Raw genomic sequence first — 19,023 nt, 5'->3', positions numbered from 1 at the left:
GATGCAGACCTTGGGAAGCGAGGGTGGAATCTGCAGAGGCACTGACCATGATATTCCAATCCGCCATCAGTTGGCGGGGTGATGCCGGAGGACTGGAGAATTGCAAATGCTACCCCTTTGTTCAGAATAGGCTGTAAGGATCAACCCAGTAATTACAGGTCAGTCGATTTAAATTCAGTGGTGGGAAAGATTGTGGAACCGATGACCGCCAGTTAGACAAATGTGAATAAAGTAAGGAAATCCGACATAGATCTGTTCAGGAAAAATCATATTTAACTAATTTGATTGAGTTTATTGATGAGGCGGCAGTATGAGTTGATGGCGGAAATGTAATTGACGTGGTGTACATGGGCTTCCAAAAAGACATTTGATAAATTGCCACCAAATACACAAGTCAAATCTCATGGAGTAAAAGGGATGTCATGTTCTGTAGACTAGCTGAAGTGAATGATGAACGACAGGACATCTCGCTTAAAAAATGTATTATGGAACAACCGTGTGATAAGATAGCTAGGATAAATAAAAAGCTACTAACAGTAATTAACTATTGTAGAGCTACTGCAAAACACGTCTATGCTCCAGCACAACCTACACTCAACTCCCCAGCCACAGGGTCACGTGGTGGGTTTACACTGACACCTATTGGTCGGACGTCGTGCATATGTACAAACTTGCTTTATGCATAATCATCACAAGGGATAGAGGCAAGGAGTTGACTGAGTGACAGGAAAAAGAGGGTAGTGATGAGCGGTTGGTGTACGGACTGGAGGATGGTGTATATAGTGGTATTCCCCCAGGGGCTTGCGTTTTGACCACGGCTTTTCCTGATTTAATGAGTGAGCTGGACCATGGTGTACAGGGGCACAATTAAAAAATTTGTAGATGACACAAAAACATTGGACGGATAAAGGGAGACAATACAAGCTGATTTTATAGTGGGTATTAGGGCAACACAGCGCAGTGGTTAGCACTGTTGCTTCACAGCGGCAGGGTCCCAGGTTCGATTCCTGGCTTGGGTCGCTGTCTGTGCGGAGTCTGCACGTTCTCCCCATGTCTGCGTGGGTTTCCCCCGGGTGCTCCGGTTTCCTCCCACAAGTCCCGAAAGACGTGCTGTTAGGTGAATTGGACATTCTGAATTCTCCCTCAGTGTACCCGAGCAGGTTCCGGAGTGTGGCGACTAGGGGATTTTCACAGTAACTTCATTGCAGTGTTAATGTAAGCCTACTTGTGACAATGATAAAGATTATTATTATAGTGTAGAAATCATTGAAGATAACAGGACGGGTTAGCAAAGCTGTTAATAAAACTTATACCATCTAGGGCTTGGATTACAAAAAGCTAAACCTAGTTAATACACAAATTCAGCCCCAGCTTGGGTATAATGTCTCATCTGAGCACCGTACTTTAGAAAAGGATGAGAAGGCGCTGTAGAGATGAATGGTTCCGGGAATGAGCCATGCCCCAGTTATCCTGATAGACTGGAGGAGCTGAGGTGGGTTCTCCTTCAAGAAAAGGGGTTTAAAATCATGAAGGGTTTGGAAAGAGTAAAGAAGGAAAATCAGTTTCCAGTGGCCGACGAGCTTTAAGGCGATTGGGAAAAGAACCAGAGGCTGCGGGGAGATTTGCTTTTTCATGCACAGCGAGTGGTTAAACTTCCTGATGGGGCGTTGGATAGAGATTCAGCAGCAGCCTTCAAGAGCGAATTGGATAAATGCTTGGAAGGGGGAAGGAGCGGATGACCGGCTGGATTGTACCGAGAAGAAGCTGGTGGCGGTTCAATGGGCTGAATGGCCACCTCCCGTGCTGTCTTATACCCTGATGCCACGATACAAAGCCAGGCGCTTCGAGTAGCACAGTGGCTAGCACAGTTGCTTGACAGTCCAGGATCCCAGGTTCGATTCCCGGCTGGGTCACTGTCTGTGCGGAGTCTGCACGTTCTCCCCATGTGTGTGTGGGTTTCCCCCGGGTGCTCCGGTTTCCTCCCACAGTCCAAAGATGTGCAGGTTAGGTGGCTTGGCCGTGCTAAATTGACCTTTGTGTCCAACAGATGTTAAGTGGAGGTTACGGGAATAGGGTAGATTCGTGGACTTCAGTAGGGTGCTCTTGGCAAGGGCCGGTGCGGACTCGATGGGCCAAATGGCCTCTTCTGCGCTGTAGATTCTATGAGAGCACAGCAACTAGCTGATAAACGAGAGATTTAATCCAGATGAATAGGAGAAACTTTCTCATGACGAGGCGAGGTTGTGGAATTCACTCATGGAGTAGTTGGATGAGGTAGGACCATAGGTAGGTTACGGCACAGAAAGAGGCTATTTGGCCCATCGCCTCTGCGCTGGCACTTTGCTACTGTGAACGTTCAGTTTTGAATTGAATTGGGTGGATGAAGTAAAAGTGGGTGACGAATTATGGGAACAGATTGAAAGTATTTGTTCACACGGAGGATAAACACTGACATGAACTGTAAAATAGCGTCACCCCTCCCGCACCCCCTCGATTCCACCGACTGGAATTACAGAACATCCATCAGAATAGCTGTTGCAACTTTGAGTTCACTATCCTACACTCGGGCAGTGTGACCTGCTCCTGTGCTGCAAGAGTTAACATTGAGGCTGATCCTTTTGACAGAACGTGGGATGTATGGTGGAAATGGGGCCTGTAAGTATCCCTGGTAACAGCTCTGCCCCTTTTTTTATTTCAGGTATAATGAACTCTAACCTGACAGCACATTCTGTAATGGTGCCAGGAGTTTAATTTGACGTGGCGATTGGTATAATTCTCCGCACCGAGATTCTGAGTTTGCCTGGAAATGTGTCTGACTGAACCAGGGCTGATAGTTTGATTTCTGATGGTCGGGTTAATAGATTGAAGCCTGCATTCATCGGCATGCTCCACATCATAATGATCAGGTTTTCTTCTTCCTAGTGCACTAAGCGACTGAGTGAAAAAAACACACACACACCCTGAGCTTGTAAAGCAGGAACACCCTACATCCGATGGCAAAATGACTTCAGGTATGGCACTGCAGGATTGCAGAACAGGCATGCACTATAGAAGGAGGGGGAAGGGAGTTTGGAAATAGTCTGAAAATGGTGAATAGGATTTAATAGAATCAAGGCTGCTGTATAACGGGCCTGCTTTGTATTAACACTGCTGTAAACCACGGTAGTTCTGTGGATTCTAATCAATTCCATTCAAGTAAGATTGCACTTCACCAAACCTACATTTCCGCTCCACGTCACGACACCTAATTATCTCTGGAACGTCGCCAAGGTTTTGGACTTTATCCCAGGAATTAGTCACAGTGTGAAGAAATGCTTCATGACATCAGCTCTGAACTCTGCTTGTGCTAGCCTCCACCTGCTGTTTCGTCCTGCATCTTGGTTTTAACTTCTGCTTCTGATGAACCTTCTCCACTCCACAGCGTGTTAAATGTTCTTCATCAAGGCTCCTCCTCATTCTTCCCTGGTCCTAAAGAGCCTAAATTTTCCCAACCTTTGTACATAGCTCAATCCCAAATGCAAGGAGTTAGACTGACCCATCACTGAATTTATTTCTCTCCCCCCCCCCCCCCCCCCCCCATTCCTTCGTGAGTGTATGTGTCGGGAATCTCTCATAGAATTCCTACAGCGCAGAAGGAGGCCATTCAGCTCATCGGGTCTGCACCGACCCGCCGAAAGAGCGCCCAACCTAGGCCCACACCCCTGTAAGCCCACCTAACGTTGAACACTCTGGCAATTTATCATGGCCAGTCCACCTAACCTGCACATCTTTCAACTGTCGGGGAGGAAACTGGAGCACCCGGAGGAAACCAACGCAGACACTGGGAGAATGTGCAAACTCCACGCAGACAGTCATCCAAGGCCGGAATCGAACCCGGGTCCCTGGCGCTGTGAGGCAACCATGGGTGCCACTGTGCTGCCCAATATGTTATACCCAAGTTGAACTTCCCTGTATTCATTGATAACCTTCTTTAACAATCTGGGCTTGTACAGTTGCTGAACCTGCCATGGTCTTAGTGCCTTTGCATTTTGTTCCTGTTCTCCAAGGCACTCGTGAGACGTCACAACGTTTAATATGGTTCCTAGCCCCAGCTCTACTACTATTTTAATTTTCATTTCCGGGATGTGGGCGTCACTGGCTGGGCCCAGAATGTATTGCCCGTCACTAGTTGCCCTTCGGAAGGTGGAGGTGAGCCGCCATCTTCAACCGCTGCAGTCCCTGAGGTGTAGGTACACCCACTGTGCTGTTAGGGAGGGAGTTCCAGAATGTTGCCCCAGCTACAGTGAAGGAACGGCCGATATATTTCCAAGTCAGGATGGGGAGTGACTTGGAGGGGAACGTCCAGGTGGTGGGGTTCCCAGGTATCTACTGCTCTTGTCCTTCTAGATGGTAGAGGTTGTGTGTTTGGAAGGTGCTGCCTAAGTAACCTTGGCAAGTTACTGAAGTGCATCTTGTAGATGGTACACACGGCTGCTACTGTTCGTCGGTGGTGCAGGGATTGAATGTTTGAGGAAGGGGGAGGATTTTACTGTCCATTACAAGTAAATGGCATTTTTCCCTGCGAACCACTAATGGAGGGAAACAAAAGGCTGTATGTGTCCTGTCATGTCATATCAAATATTTCTGCCTTGTATGAAGGTGTAGCTGGGCCGTTGTACAGTGAGTTTAAACTGAAACTTGTCCGTTGCTTATTTATTTTTTCTTATGCTTCAGTTGCACAGTGCATTGCTGACACCACATCAGGAGTACTGTGTATAGTATTGGGCTCCTTTACGGAAAGATGTAAATGCGTTGCAAGCAGTTCAGGGAGGGCTTACTGGACTGATACCAGGAATGGGCGGGTTGTCTTATGAGGAAAGGTTGGAGAAGTGAGGTTTGTATCCACCGGAGTTTAGAAGAGTAAGAGACGACTTGAGTGAAACTTTACGATCCTGAGGGCCTTTTGACAGGGTAGATGCAGAGTGGGTGTTTCCTCTGGTCAGAGAATCTACAACTCGGGTCACTGTTTAAAAATAAGGAGGGGGCGGCACGTGGCGCAGTGGTTAGCACTGGGACTACAGCACTGGGGACCCGGGTTCGAATCCCGACCCTGGGTCACTGTCGGTGTGGAGTTTGCACATTCTCCCCGTGTCTGGGTGAGTTTCACCCCCACAACCCAAAGATGTGCAGGGTTAGGTGGATTGGCCACGCTAAACTGCCCCTCAATTGGGGAAAAAAATGAATTTATTAAAAAAAATAAAAATAAGAAGTTGCTCATTTAAGATGTACATGAGGAGAATTTGTTTTCTCTGAGGGTCGTAAGTCTCTGGAACTCTCTTCCTCAAAAGGCCGGTGGAAGCAGAGTCTTCAAATGTTTTTACGGCACAGCTGGATAGGTTCTTGATTAACTAGGGGGTGAAAGGTTATTGGGGGCAGGTGGAATTGTGGTTACTAATCAGATCAGCCAACATCTTATTGAATGGCTGAGCAGGCTCAAAGGGCTGAGTGGCCTCCTCCTGCCCCTAATTTGTATGCTTGTTTGTTCTTTGAGGCCTGGTTGCAATAGGCGATATAGCCCAGGCAATAGCTGCAACTTTAAAGCAAGGCGACTCATCTCTACTTTAGTTCGACCAGCAACCCCGAATCATGTGGACATTTTCTGGCTGCTGCCCTTTATTTGTGAAATGATGATCTAGATTTTAGCCAGTATTCTGCTGTGAATAGGGCGGCGCGGTGGTGCAGTGGTTAGCACTGCTGCCTCACGGTGCCAAGGTCCCGGGTTCGATCCCGGCCCCGGATCACTGTCCGTGTGGAGTTTGCACATTCTCGGATACTTCTGGTGGCGGCCGTGGAGGGGTAGGTCGCACATTTGATAGCTCCCGCCTGTAACGGACTTTTGGATCTTTTTCCCCCGGTTTTGTTCGGATTTTATGGGATAAATCAGTGAAGAGTGAGACAGTAAGGAGAAATCCCCCTCCGGTGTATGGAGAATTGGACCAGAAGTGGCCGGTTGAGACGACAAAGTCCTATAAGTGATAAGCAAGCAGAGCTGGTAACACGGGACAGCATGGCGGAGGACAAGGGCTACGTGGAGACGGCGCAGTTGTCGACAGAGCAGCTGGTGAAGTTTTTCGAGGATTGCTTCACCAAGCTGAAGAAGGACACACTGGACCCAATTAAGGCTTCGATTGATCAAGTGGTTCAGAATCAGGAAACCCACGGGAGAGTGATCGAGGAGGTCGAACAAAAGTTGTCCGAGCATGAGGAGTATATAACCGTGCTGGAAAGCAAGGTGGGGATGATGAGCGAATGCCAGAAAAGAATGCAGGAGAAGCTGGAGGACCTGGAGAACAGGTCCAGGAGGCAGAATCTCAGAATTGTTGGCCTCCCAGAAGGCAGTGAGGGATCGGATGCGAGGGCCTATGTGGCGGACATGTTGGAGCAGTTGATGGGGGCTGGGGTGTTCCCTCGGCCCCTGGAAGTGGATAGAGCGCACAGAGCCCTCGCGAGGAAGCCCAGAGCGAAAGAGCCGCCGAGGGCCATGGTGGTACGTTTTCACCGTTTCATTGTCAAGGAACACGTTTTGCGGTGGGCCAAAAAAGAACGGAGTAGCAAGTGGGAGAACTGTGCGTTGCGTATTTATCAGGACCTGCGAGCGGATTTGGCCAAGAGGCGAGCTGGGTTCAATCGGGCAAAAACTACCCTCTTTAAGAAGGGGGTGAAGTTCGGGATGCTGTACCCTGCCCGTCTGTGGGTCACACATGAGGAAAGGGACTTCTATTTCGAAACACCAGGCGAAGTATGGACCTTTATTAAAGAAAAGAAGCTGGAGGTGAATTAAAAGACATTTAAGCCTCGGAGAAGTTCTGTGGCGGCGATTTGTGGTGTGGGGGGGTGGGGTGGAAGCCCCCCCGTCCAGGTTGATCACATGGAACGTGAGAGGACTGAATGGGCCGGTCAACAGGGCTCGCATGTTCGCGCATTTGGGGGAACTGAAGGCAGACGTGGCAATGCTACAAGAGACACACCTAAAGATTACAGACCAGACGAGATTGAGGAAGGGATGGGTTAGCCAAGTGTTCCACTCAGGACTGAACTCAAAGACCACGGGGTAGCGATCTTGATCAGCAAACGAGTGGCATTCAAGGCAGAGAGAATCGTGTCAGACAAGGGGGGTAGGTACATAATGGTGAGTGAGAAGCTGGAGGGGGTGCGAGTGGTACTTGTGAACATATATGCTCCGAATTGGGACAACATGGAATTTATGAGGCGGGTGTTAGGTAAGATCCCAGACTTAGAAGCATATAACCTGATCATGGGAGGGGACTTCAACACAGTCATTGATCCGGAATTGGACCGGTTAATATCCAGGACAGGGAGGAAGCCGGCTGTGACAAAGGAATTGTCGGGTTTTATGGAACAGATGGGGGATGTCGATCCATGGAGGTTTGCACGGCCAAGTTCGAAGGAGTTTTCCTTTTTTTCTCATGTCCACAAGGTATACTCTTGCATCGACTTTTTTGTTCTGAGCAGGGCGCTAATAAGGGTGGTGGATACTGAGTATTCGGCTATTGCCGTGTCGGATCATGCCCCGCACTGGGTGTATCTACGGGATAGTGTTGAGGAAAGGCAACGCCCACTGTGGAGACTGGATGTGGGGTTGCTAGCGGACGTGGCGGTTTGTGGGCGGGTTAACAAGTCCATCCAGAACTACCTGGAAACAAACTATACGGGGGAGGTCTCTACAGCGACGGCCTGGGAAGCTTTGAAGGCAGTAGTCAGAGGGGAATTAATCTCTATACGGGCCCACAGGGAAAAGGTGGAATGGGCTGAGAGGGATAGATTAGTGGAGGAGATACTCCAGATGGAAAGGAGATACCCAGAGGCCCCGGACGCAGGGCTACTGAGGGAGCGGTGGAGGTTACAGGCGGAGTTTGGGCTGTTGACCACAGGGAAAGCAGTAGAACAGTTGAGGAAGGCAAGGGGGGCGATCTATGAGTACGGGGAAAAGGCAAGCAGAATATTGGCGCACCAGCTCAGGAAAAGAGAGGCGGCCAGGGAGATAGGTAGAATAAAGAGTAGAGACGGTAATACGGTCCTGGACCCAGCGGGGGTGAACGAGGTGTTTAAGGATTTTTATAGTAAATTGTATGAGGAGGAACCCCCGGCTGGAGTGGAGGGGATGAGGCAATTTCTGGATCAGTTGAGGTTCCCGAGGGTGGAGCAGGACGTGGTGGAGGGGCTGGGGGCCCCGATTGAGGAAATAATCAAGGGGCTGGAGAGCATGCAGTCGGGCAGGGCCTGATGGCTACCCGGTGGAATTCTAGAAGAAGTTTTCAGAGATATTGAGCCCACTGCTGTTGAGGACATTTAATGAAGCAAGAGAGAAGGGAGTCCTCCCCCCCCCCCCCCCCCCCCCAATAATGTCGCAGGCCTGGATTTCATTGATCCTGAAACGGGAGAAGGATCCGGAGCAATGCGGGTCATACAGGCCGATTTCTCGACTGAATGTGGATGCCAAACCGTTGGCTAAGTTACTGGCCACAAGAATAGAGAACTGTGTCCCGGGGGTGATAGGGGAAGACCAGACGGGATTTGTAAAGGGCAGGCAACTCAAGGCCAATGTTCGAAGGCTTTTGAATGTTATTATGATGCCCTCAGAAGGAGAGGAGGTGGAGGTGGTGGTAGCGATGGATGCGGAGAAGGCTTTCAATCGGGTGGAGTGGAATTACCTGTGGGAGGCGCTGGGAAGGTTTGGGTTTGGTGAGGGCTTTATTGATTGGGTGCGGTTGCTCTATCAGGCACCAGTAGCGAGTGTGCGTGCAAACCAGCTGAGGTTGGGGTATTTTAAACTACACCAAGGGACAAGGCAAGGGTGCCCCCTCTCCCCGTTACTGTTTGCCCTGGCCGTAGAGCCATTGGCTATGGTGTTAAAAGCCTCTCGGAACTGGAAAAGGCTTGTTCGGGGGAGGGGGGCTCTCTCTACGCAGGTGACCTGCTCTTGTATATTTCGGACCCGTTGGAGGGGATGGGGGAAGTAATGTGAATCTTGGGGGAATTTGGCAGTTTTTCAGGGTATAAATTGAACATGGGAAAAAGTGAGATGTTCGCGATCCAGGCAAGAGGGCAGAAAAAGACACTGGGAGAGCTGCCGCTTAGAATGTTAGGGAAGAGCTTTCGGTATCTGGGAATCCAGGTGGCCCGGGAATGGGAGGCACTGCACAAGTTAAACCTATCCCGGCTGGTAGATCAAATGGAAGGGGCGTTAAAGAGATGGGACATGCTCCCGCTATCACTGGCGAGGAGGGTACAGACCGTGAAGATGACGGTCCTCCCCAGATTACTATTTGTCTTTCAGTGCCTCCCCATCTTCATCCCTAAGGGCTTTTTCAAGCGGGTGAATAAGATTATTTTGGGCTTTGTTTGGGCGGGTAAAACCCCGCGAGTGAAGAAAGTGTTGCTGGAGCGCAGTCGGGGGGGGGGGGGGGGGGGGTTGGCGCTGCCGAACTTCTGCAATTAGTACTGGGTGGCTAATATAGCCATGATCATGAAGTGGGCAGTGGGGGAGGGGTCGGCATGGGAGCGGATGGAGGCGGCATCATGCAAAGACACCAGTCTGGGAGCATTAGTAACGGCACCTCTGCCGCTCTCGCCGGCCCGATACTCCACAAGTCCGGTGGTAGTGGCGGCTCTGAGGATCTGGCGGCAATGGAGGAGATATAAGCGAGTGGAGGGAGCATCGATTTGGACCCCGATTTATAACAACTACAGGTTTGTACCAGGTAGGCTAGATGGCATGGGGTAGTAATCAGAAGGATGGGGCATCTATTTATAGATGGGAGCTCTCCCAGCTTGAAAGCTTTGGAGGATAAATTTGAATTGCCACCAAGGAATGGTTTTAGGTATTTGCAGGTGCGAGACTTCCTGAGAAAACAGGTGCCGGCCTTTCCGCTGCTGCCGCCACAGGGAATACAGGAGAGAGTAGTTTCCAGTACCTGGGTGGGAGAGGGGAAGGTATCGGATATTTACCAGGAGCTTTCGGAGACGGAGGAAACTCTGGTGGAAGAGCTTAAGGGCAAGTGGGAGGACGAGCTAGGAGGAGAGATAGAGGTGGGTCTCTGGGCGGATGCCCTAAGCAGGGTTAATACCTCCTCATCATGTGCCATGCTTAGCCTGATACAATTTAAGGTAGTCCACCAGGCACACATGACAGTGGCTAGGATGAGCAAGTTTTTCAGGGTAGAGGACAGGTGCGCGGGAAGCCCAGCAAATCATGTCCACATGTTTTGGCAGGGTTTTGCTAAGGCAATGTCCACGGTGCTAAAAACACGGGTGGTTCCGAGGCCGGAGGTAGCGATCTTTGGAGTGTCGGAAGATCCGTGAGTTCAGGGGGTGAAAGAGGCCGACGTTCTGGCCTTTGCCTCCCTGGTAGCCTGGAGGCGAATGTTATTAATGTGGAGGGACTTGAAACCTCCGAGTGTAGAGACCTGGGTTAGTGACATGGCTGGGTTTCTCAAGTCTCGAGAAAATAAAGTTCGCCTTAAGGGGGTCAAAGTTAGGGTTCTCCCGGAGGTGGCAGCCGTTCGTCGACTTTCTGGGGGGAAATTGAAATGTCAGCAGATGCAGTATTCCAAGGAGGAGGGGGGGCGGATTGTTGTTGTTTGGTTGGGGTGCGTGAAGATCGGGCTGGGGGGGGCAGGGAAATGTTCATTTTGCCATGTGGATGTTATTGTTTTTGTTCATGTTACAAAAATTTTCAAATACCTCAATAAAAATATTATTTTAAAAAAAAGAGTTTGCACATTCTCCCCGTGTTTGCGTGGGTCTCACACCCACAACCCAAAGATGTGCAGGGTAGATGGATTGGCCACGCTAAATTGTCCCTTCATTGGAAAAATAAATTGGGTACTGTAAATTTATTTTGAAAAAGTATTCTGCAGAAAAGATTTACTAGGATGTTACCGGGACTTGATGGTTTGAGTTATAAGGAGAGGCTGGATAGACTGGGACTTTTTGGAGCATAGGAGGCTTAGGGGTGATCTTATAGAGGTCTATAAAATAATGAGGGGCATAGATAAGGTAGATAGTCAACATCTTTTCCCAAAGGTAGGGGAGTCTAAAACTAGAGGGCATAGGTTTAAGGTGAGAGGGGAGAGATTCAGAAGGGCCCAGAGGGGCAATTTCTTCACTCAGAGGGTAGTGAGTGTCTGGAATGTGCTGCCAGAGGTAGTAGTAGAGGCGGGTACAATTGTGTCTTTTAAAAAGCATTTAGATAGTTACATGGGTAAGATGGGTATAGAGGGTTATGGGCCAAGTGCGGGCAACTGGGACTAACTTAATGGTAAAAACTGGGCGGCATGGACTGGTTGGGCCGAAGGGCCTGTTTCCATGCTGTAAACTTCTTTGATTCTATGCTGTGAAAAGCATCTCCCAGCGAAGCCCCGGGATCAAACAAGGTTGAACCATTGCACCTACTCTCTCCTCCATTCACCTTGCTTCTCCAGGGCCAATTGGAAACCGACAATAAGTTTAGGCCTTGACGGCGACATCGCATCCCGTGAATGAAACCTGTTATTTTGCTTTGGAAGTAGCTGTAATTTAAACTATAGTGCGCATCCATCTATTGCATTCACCTATATGTAGTGTCTTGTCTAGATTTATAAAAGGCCTTTGATGAAGCACTACATAATAGACTAATAAATAAGGGCAGAGAATGTGAGCTCGTGGGGACAAGGAATAGAATGGATTACTAACTGGCCTTGACAGAAAGCAGAGAGTGGGAATAAGTTATTCGGAGTGTCAGCGGTATTCCGCTAGGACCAATGCTGGGACCCCTGTCGCTCATAATTTTTGTTACGGTTTAAGACTTTCTGGAATCAAAAGCTCAATTTCTAAATTTGCAAATGCCACCAAATTCAGGAGGGTTATAGTTAATATCGAGGAGGTCTGAGTGTAACAAATTGAAAGGAGATTTTAACGAAATGACAGAATGGGGAATGTAGTTGAATTTCGGTATTGATAAATGCGACTTGAGAAGAATGACAAGTAGGTCACACGTTAGGTAGAAAATAAGAATCTAAGTGGTGCAGAGGAGTAAAGAGGCTATAAATATACAAATCACTGAAAGTTGTAACAAAGACCAGCAAAGCAAACTGATGTTCATTCCCGGAGGAACAGAATTGTACCTTGTGGTCAGACCACAGCTGGATGTACAGTTCCCAGCACCGTTATTATGAAAAATGACACGCAGATATGAGGACGGTGGGGAAACCGATGTCCAAGGAAGATACCAGGACCTACCAGGAGATGTCCGGCTGGATGTCTTGCCTCCTTCAGGGGCTGACCTAACAGCGGTCCTTCAAACACATGGAAAGTTTAGTTGTGATCGGGTGGATACCCTGTGCATGGGAGAGCATGACCAGAAGCCGTTAATGTAAAGCAGTCAGCAAGAAATCCAATCGGGGGTTCAGAAGGAACTTATTTGCTTTTTAAAAAATAAATTTTGAGTACCCAATTTTTTTTTTTTTCCAATTGAGGGGCATTTTCGCGTGGCCAATTCGCCTACCCTGCACATCTTTTTGGGTTGTGGGGGTGAGGCCCACGCAGACATGGGGGAAATGTGCAAACTCCACATAGACGGACCCAAAGCCGTGATCAAACCTTGGCGACGTGAGGCAGCAGTGCCAACCACTGCGCCACCGAGCCCCCCCTTTCGGAACTTATTTCCCTAAAGAGTGATGAGAATGGGGAAGTCGCTGTCACGGGGAGTGAATAGTATTGATGCATTTGAAGGAAGGCTAGGCTGGCTTATGAAGGGAATAGAGGGTTACGGTGATCGAGTTAGATGGGGGTAAATGGGAGGAGGCTTGAGTTGGCCGAATGAACAGGTTGGGCTGAATGGCCTATTTATACTCTGAATTCTTTGCATGTAATCCTATGTATGTTTGCCTGTCGGCCTCTGTGTCTTCCTCTGTGTGTGCGCGTGTGTGCGCGTGTGTGCGCGTGTGTGCGCGCGTGTGCGCGCGTGTGCGCGCGTGTGCGCGCGTGTGCGCGCGTGTGTGCGCGTGTGTGCGCGTGTGTGCGCGTGTGTGCGCGTGTGTGCGCGTGTGTGCGCGTGTGTGCGCGTGTGTGCGCGTGTGTGCGCGTGTGTGCGCGTGTGTGCGCGTGTGTGCGCGTGTGTGCGCGTGTGTGCGCGTGTGTGCGCGTGTGTGCGCGTGTGTGCGCGTGTGTGCGCGTGTGTGCGCGTGTGTGCGCGTGTGTGCGCGTGTGTGCGCGTGTGTGCGCGTGTGTGCGCGTGTGTGCGCGTGTGTGCGCGTGTGTGCGCGTGTGTGCGCGTGTGTGCGCGTGTGTGCGCGTGTGTGCGCGTGTGTGCGCGTGTGTGCGCGTGTGTGCGCGTGTGTGCGCGTGTGTGCGCGTGTGTGCGCGTGTGTGCGCGTGTGTGCGCGTGTGTGCGCGTGTGTGCGCGTGTGTGCGCGTGTGTGCGCGTGTGTGCGCGTGTGTGCGCGTGTGTGCGCGTGTGTGCGCGTGTGTGCGCGTGTGTGCGCGTGTGTGCGCGTGTGTGCGCGTGTGTGCGCGTGTGTGCGCGTGTGTGCGCGTGTGTGCGCGTGTGTGCGCGTGTGTGCGCGTGTGTGCGCGTGTGTGCGCGTGTGTGCGCGTGTGTGCGCGTGTGTGCGCGTGTGTGCGCGTGTGTGCGCGTGTGTGCGCGTGTGTGCGCGTGTGTGCGCGTGTGTGCGCGTGTGTGCGCGTGTGTGCGCGTGTGTGCGCGTGTGTGCGCGTGTGTGCGCGTGTGTGCGCGTGTGTGCGCGTGTGTGCGCGTGTGTGCGCGTGTGTGCGCGTGTGTGCGCGTGTGTGCGCGTGTGTGCGCGTGTGTGCGCGTGTGTGCGCGTGTGTGCGCGTGTGTGCGCGTGTGTGCGCGTGTGTGCGCGTGTGTGCGCGTGTGTGCGCGTGTGTGCGCGTGTGTGCGCGTGTGTGCGCGTGTGTGCGCGTGTGTGCGCGTGTGTGCGCGTGTGTGCGCGTGTGTGCGCGTGTGTGCGCGTGTGTGCGCGTGTGTGCGCGTGTGTGCGCGTGTGTGCGCGTGTGTGCGCGTGTGTGCGCGTGTGTGCGCGTGTGTGCGCGTGTGTGCGCGTGTGTGCGCGTGTGTGCGCGTGTGTGCGCGTGTGTGCGCGTGTGTGCGCGTGTGTGCGCGTGTGTGCGCGTGTGTGCGCGTGTGTGCGCGTGTGTGCGCGTGTGTGCGCGTGTGTGCGCGTGTGTGCGCGTGTGTGCGCGTGTGTGCGCGTGTGTGCGCGTGTGTGCGCGTGTGTGCGCGTGTGTGCGCGTGTGTGCGCGTGTGTGCGCGTGTGTGCGCGTGTGTGCGCGTGTGTGCGCGTGTGTGCGCGTGTGTGCGCGTGTGTGCGCGTGTGTGCGCGTGTGTGCGCGTGTGTGCGCGTGTGTGCGCGTGTGTGCGCGTGTGTGCGCGTGTGTGCGCGTGTGTGCGCGTGTGTGCGCGTGTGTGCGCGTGTGTGCGCGTGTGTGCGCGTGTGTGCGCGTGTGTGCGCGTGTGTGCGCGTGTGTGCGCGTGTGTGCGCGTGTGTGCGCGTGTGTGCGCGTGTGTGCGCGTGTGTGCGCGTGTGTGCGCGTGTGTGCGCGTGTGTGCGCGTGTGTGCGCGTGTGTGCGCGTGTGTGCGCGTGTGTGCGCGTGTGTGCGCGTGTGTGCGCGTGTGTGCGCGTGTGTGCGCGTGTGTGCGCGTGTGTGCGCGTGTGTGCGCGTGTGTGCGCGTGTGTGCGCGTGTGTGCGCGTGTGTGCGCGTGTGTGCGCGTGTGTGCGCGTGTGTGCGCGTGTGTGCGCGTGTGTGCGCGTGTGTGCGCGTGTGTGCGCGTGTGTGCGCGTGTGTGCGCGTGTGTGCGCGTGTGTGCGCGTGTGTGCGCGTGTGTGCGCGTGTGTGCGCGTGTGTGCGCGTGTGTGCGCGTGTGTGCGCGTGTGTGCGCGTGTGTGCGCGTGTGTGCGCGTGTGTGCGCGTGTGTGCGCGTGTGTGCGCGTGTGTGCGCGTGTGTGCGCGTGTGTGCGCGTGTGTGCGCGTGTGTGCGCGTGTGTGCGCGTGTGTGCGCGTGTGTGCGCGTGTGTGCGCGTGTGTGCGCGTGTGTGCGCGTGTGTGCGCGTGTGTGCGCGTGTGTGCGCGTGTGTGCGCGTGTGTGCGCGTGTGTGCGCGTGTGCGCGCGTGTGCGCGCGTGTGCGCGCGTGTGCGCGCGTGTGCGCGCGTGTGCGCGCGTGTGCGCGCGTGTGCGCGCGTGTGCGCGCGTGTGCGCGTATTCTCTCCCTACCTCCCTATGTGTCTCTATTTGTGGGCATGTGTCTTTCCTTCAGCCACAGTCACATATACACAGTAAATGAAAAGCGTATACCGGGGCCGGTTTAGCTCACTTGGTTGGACAGCTGTTTCGTGATGCAGAGCAAGGCCAATTCCCGGCTGAGGTTATTCATGAAGGCCCCGCCCTCTCACCCTTGCCCGTCGCCTGAGGTGTGGTGACACTCAGGTTAAATCATCACCAGTCAGCTCTTTCCCCCTCAAATGGGAAAGCAGCCCATGGTCACCTGGGACTATGACAACTTACTTTATATGAAAAGCAATGTTTGAACGGCTCTATTCCCAGAGATCCATAGCTTCCTGAGGCACAATGGCTGTTTTAAGTGAGCATTAACAGGCAGTAAATGTTTTTGGCAAATTTTGGAAAGTTTGCCGAGGATGAACCTGTTGACCTCAGGCTGAATGCTAATCTGGGACTTCCAGTGATAGCTGTATGGGATAGCTATCGTAGCCCTACAGTGCGGAGGGAGGCCATCAAGTCTGTACCGGCCCTTCGAAAGAGCATTCTACCCAGGTCCACTCCTCCATCCACCCCGCCCTATCCTTGTAGCCTAACCTACACATCCCTAGACACCTAAGGGGCATTTTAGCATGGCCAATCCACCTAACCCGCATTGTCTGGCGCTGTGTTGGAATGCTGATGCGCACTGCTGCTGTCACTAAATTGCTAGGACGTTTCCCCATCAAGAAAGTTCCTTTTTCCTTTGCTCATCTCCCAAATTCTTTTGAGTTATTGGCCAGTTCTCTATTGGTTCACTTCAGTGGCCATTCTGAACATGGGGAGTTCAGGGACTGAGAAGGGAGGCGGAGTATTTCTCCATGGGGCATTCCACCTGAGGTCTTTACCTAGCGCACGGGCTGCTGAGCGCTACTGTAGCATCTTAGCGGCTTCCCTCGCAGCTGTGTCAGCTCTGGTTCTCCTCTGAGCCAGGGGGTGGTGGGTTCAAGTCCCAGGCCCCCATTACAAATGAATCGAGGCTGATTCTCCCAGTGCAGGACTGAGTGAGTTTGGATACACCGCCGTTTGGATACATTAATCCTGGTCCTGTGGGTGTAAAAAATCCCATGACACTATATTTGAAGAAGAATGAATAAGAGCCAGTGCAGACTCGATGGGCCAAATGGCCTCCTTCAGCACTGTAAATTCTATGATTCAATGTGGCACGGTCTCACTGTAAAACATTGCCAATGGTTATCCCTCTATCACCATCACTAAAGCAGATTATCTGATCATTTTCTGCGTGTAAATTCATCCGGTGTTTCCTACATTGCAACAGTGACTACACTTCCAAAGAGATTTAACTGGGTGAAAAACCCTTTGGGGTTTCCCATGGTCAGGAGGGTGCTGTAGAAATAGAAATCTCTTTCTTTTTTCTTTTGATTGAGATCAGCTAACTCAACACTGGTTATGATCTCAAACTTTCTTAGCTGTATCATCCACAGGTTCCCCAAGTTACACATTAAACACTTTGTAGAACAAAGTAACTCTAGCGCAAAGTTGCATGATGTGTGCGGTTCTGAATGGAGCCCGTCTCACGTGAACATTCTCGTGTTTGTTTGTTTTGTCTACCTGTTTTCGAACTGTCCTAAGTTGCGAGTGACTCACCTGAGACCTGCCAGGTGTGAGGTTTAATGTCCTGTGTGCTGCTGTGCGTGCCTTTCTCAGTGATGGCGTCCTGGCATTTATCCCATTTATCTGATCTCCTTTAACAGGGAGTTTTGCACCTTCTGTCCGTGGCTCGTTTACAGCTTTGACTCCCAGCATGTGGCCACAGGAAACAGTGAACAAGTGCTCCCAGGTAAGAGAAGATCTCATTCTCCACAGCAAACCCAAGCCTGATGCTGGGTCATTACATTACATAGCCTTACAGCTAGGACGAGTCTAAAAGCTCATGACCCGGTAACATTTATTTTGCCAGTTCTCATCAGTTAGTCAAAGGATAGAAACAAGGCATGAGGACCCTGTAGCCTGGGCTGTGCTGTCCCTGTAGCCTGGGCTGTGGGGTCCCTGTAGCCTGGGCTGTGGAGTCCCTGTAGCCTGGGCTGTGGGGTCCCTGTAGCCTGGGCTGTGGGGTCCCTGTAGCCTGGGCTGTGGGGTCCCTGTAGCCTGGGCTGTGGGGTCCCTGTAGCCTGGGCTGTGGGGTCCCTGTAGCCTGGGCTGTGGGGTCCCTGTAGCCTGGGCTGTGGGGTCCCTGTAGCCTGGGCTGTGGAGTCCCTGTAGCCTGGGCTGTGGGGTCCCTGTAGCCTGGGCTGTGGGGTCCCTGTAGCCTGGGCTGAGGGGTCCCTGTAGCCTGGGCTGAGGGGTCCCTGTAGCCTGGGCTGCGGGGTCCCTGTAGCCCGGGCTGCGGGGTCCCTGTAGCCCGGGCTGCGGGGTCCCTGTAGCCCGGGCTGCGGGGTCCCTGTAGCCCGGGCTGCGGGGTCCCTGTAGCCCGGGCTGCGGGGTCCCTGTAGCCCGGGCTGCGGGGTCCCTGGAGCCCGGGCTGCGGGGTCCCTGGAGCCCGGGCTGCGGGGTCCCTGGAGCCCGGGCTGCGGGGTCCCTGGAGCCCGGGCTGCGGGGTCCCTGGAGCCCGGGCTGCGGGGTCCCTGGAGCCCGGGCTGCGGGGTCCCTGGAGCCCGGGCTGCGGGGTCCCTGGAGCCCGGGCTGCGGGGTCCCTGGAGCCCGGGCTGCGGGGTCCCTGGAGCCCGGGCTGCGGGGTCCCTGGAGCCCGGGCTGCGGGGTCCCTGGAGCCCGGGCTGCGGGGTCCCTGGAGCCCGGGCTGCGGGGTCCCTGGAGCCCGGGCTGCGGGGTCCCTGGAGCCCGGGCTGCGGGGTCCCTGGAGCCCGGGCTGCGGGGTCCCTGGAGCCCGGGCTGCGGGGTCCATAGGGCGGTGAGAGTCCAAAACAAATAGGGGGAACAAAATGATTTTCTGTATTATTTCAAAATCGTTACATTACAAGACTTGAAGCCCTAATAACCTTTTGGTACAAACACTACTTTTTGTGAAACAAGCAGATAATTAATGATTTGCATCAACCAATTTGATCTTGGAAATGTTCTTTTTTGTTCTAAGGTTTGTTTCATGCACGGTCAACCCTTGATCTTGTTTCACTTACACCTTTTGCCGAGTGAACGTTACCTCGCAAGGAAAAGTTATCTATGTAGGGTAAAAAGGTAAAGTCGCCATAGCCCCATATGACCACATACTGCTTTCCCCTTTTGAGTGGGGGGAGAGCTGACTGGTGGTGATTTAACCTGAGGGTCACCACAGCTCAGGCGAGGGGCAAGTTTGAGAAGGCGGGGCCTTAATGAATAATCTCAGCTGGTACTGGAATTGAACCCACGCTGCTGGCCTTGCTCTGCATCACCAACCAGCTGTCCAGCCACCTGAAGACCTAATGATCTGTGTAACATTCAACACCCCCTTTGTATAGAATTTCCCCTACAATAATTGGCAAATGGAATCTCATATCTGCTGCTCTTCCACATGGCCAGTGTTTCTGCAGCTGAAGTACTTGGAACAAAACCGTTTTTCCTTCCTTAGCTTCTCAGTGAAAAGGGCAGCATTTACCATTTTCGTCCATCAAAACCGTTATGAAGCTACCTGCACTTGAATTCCCATCAGGAAGATCAGCTTGAGAAGCATCACTAAAAATAACTAATTTTGTGTTTTTTTGAGTCACCCAAGGATGGAAATTTAAGTATGCATTACTTTAAAAAATATTT

At 52.5% G+C, this 19,023-nt stretch overlaps 1 protein-coding gene across 1 annotated transcript in view; it reads left to right on the top strand.

Moving 5' to 3' along the window:
• sgsm3 (small G protein signaling modulator 3) overlaps nucleotides 1-19,023 on the top strand; it is a 151,455-nt gene that overhangs the window by 10,972 nt on the left and 121,460 nt on the right. The window contains 2 exon segments of the mRNA XM_072492116.1: nucleotides 2,923-3,011; nucleotides 17,034-17,119. Coding sequence (XP_072348217.1) covers nucleotides 3,002-3,011; nucleotides 17,034-17,119 — 96 coding nt within the window. The 5' untranslated portion in view covers nucleotides 2,923-3,001.

This window comes from Scyliorhinus torazame, chromosome 29 (assembly GCF_047496885.1).
Source record: "Scyliorhinus torazame isolate Kashiwa2021f chromosome 29, sScyTor2.1, whole genome shotgun sequence".
Lineage (NCBI taxonomy): Eukaryota > Metazoa > Chordata > Chondrichthyes > Carcharhiniformes > Scyliorhinidae > Scyliorhinus > Scyliorhinus torazame.
Note: the sequence above shows the minus strand (reverse complement) of the source record. Positions and strands in the feature narration are given on the sequence as shown.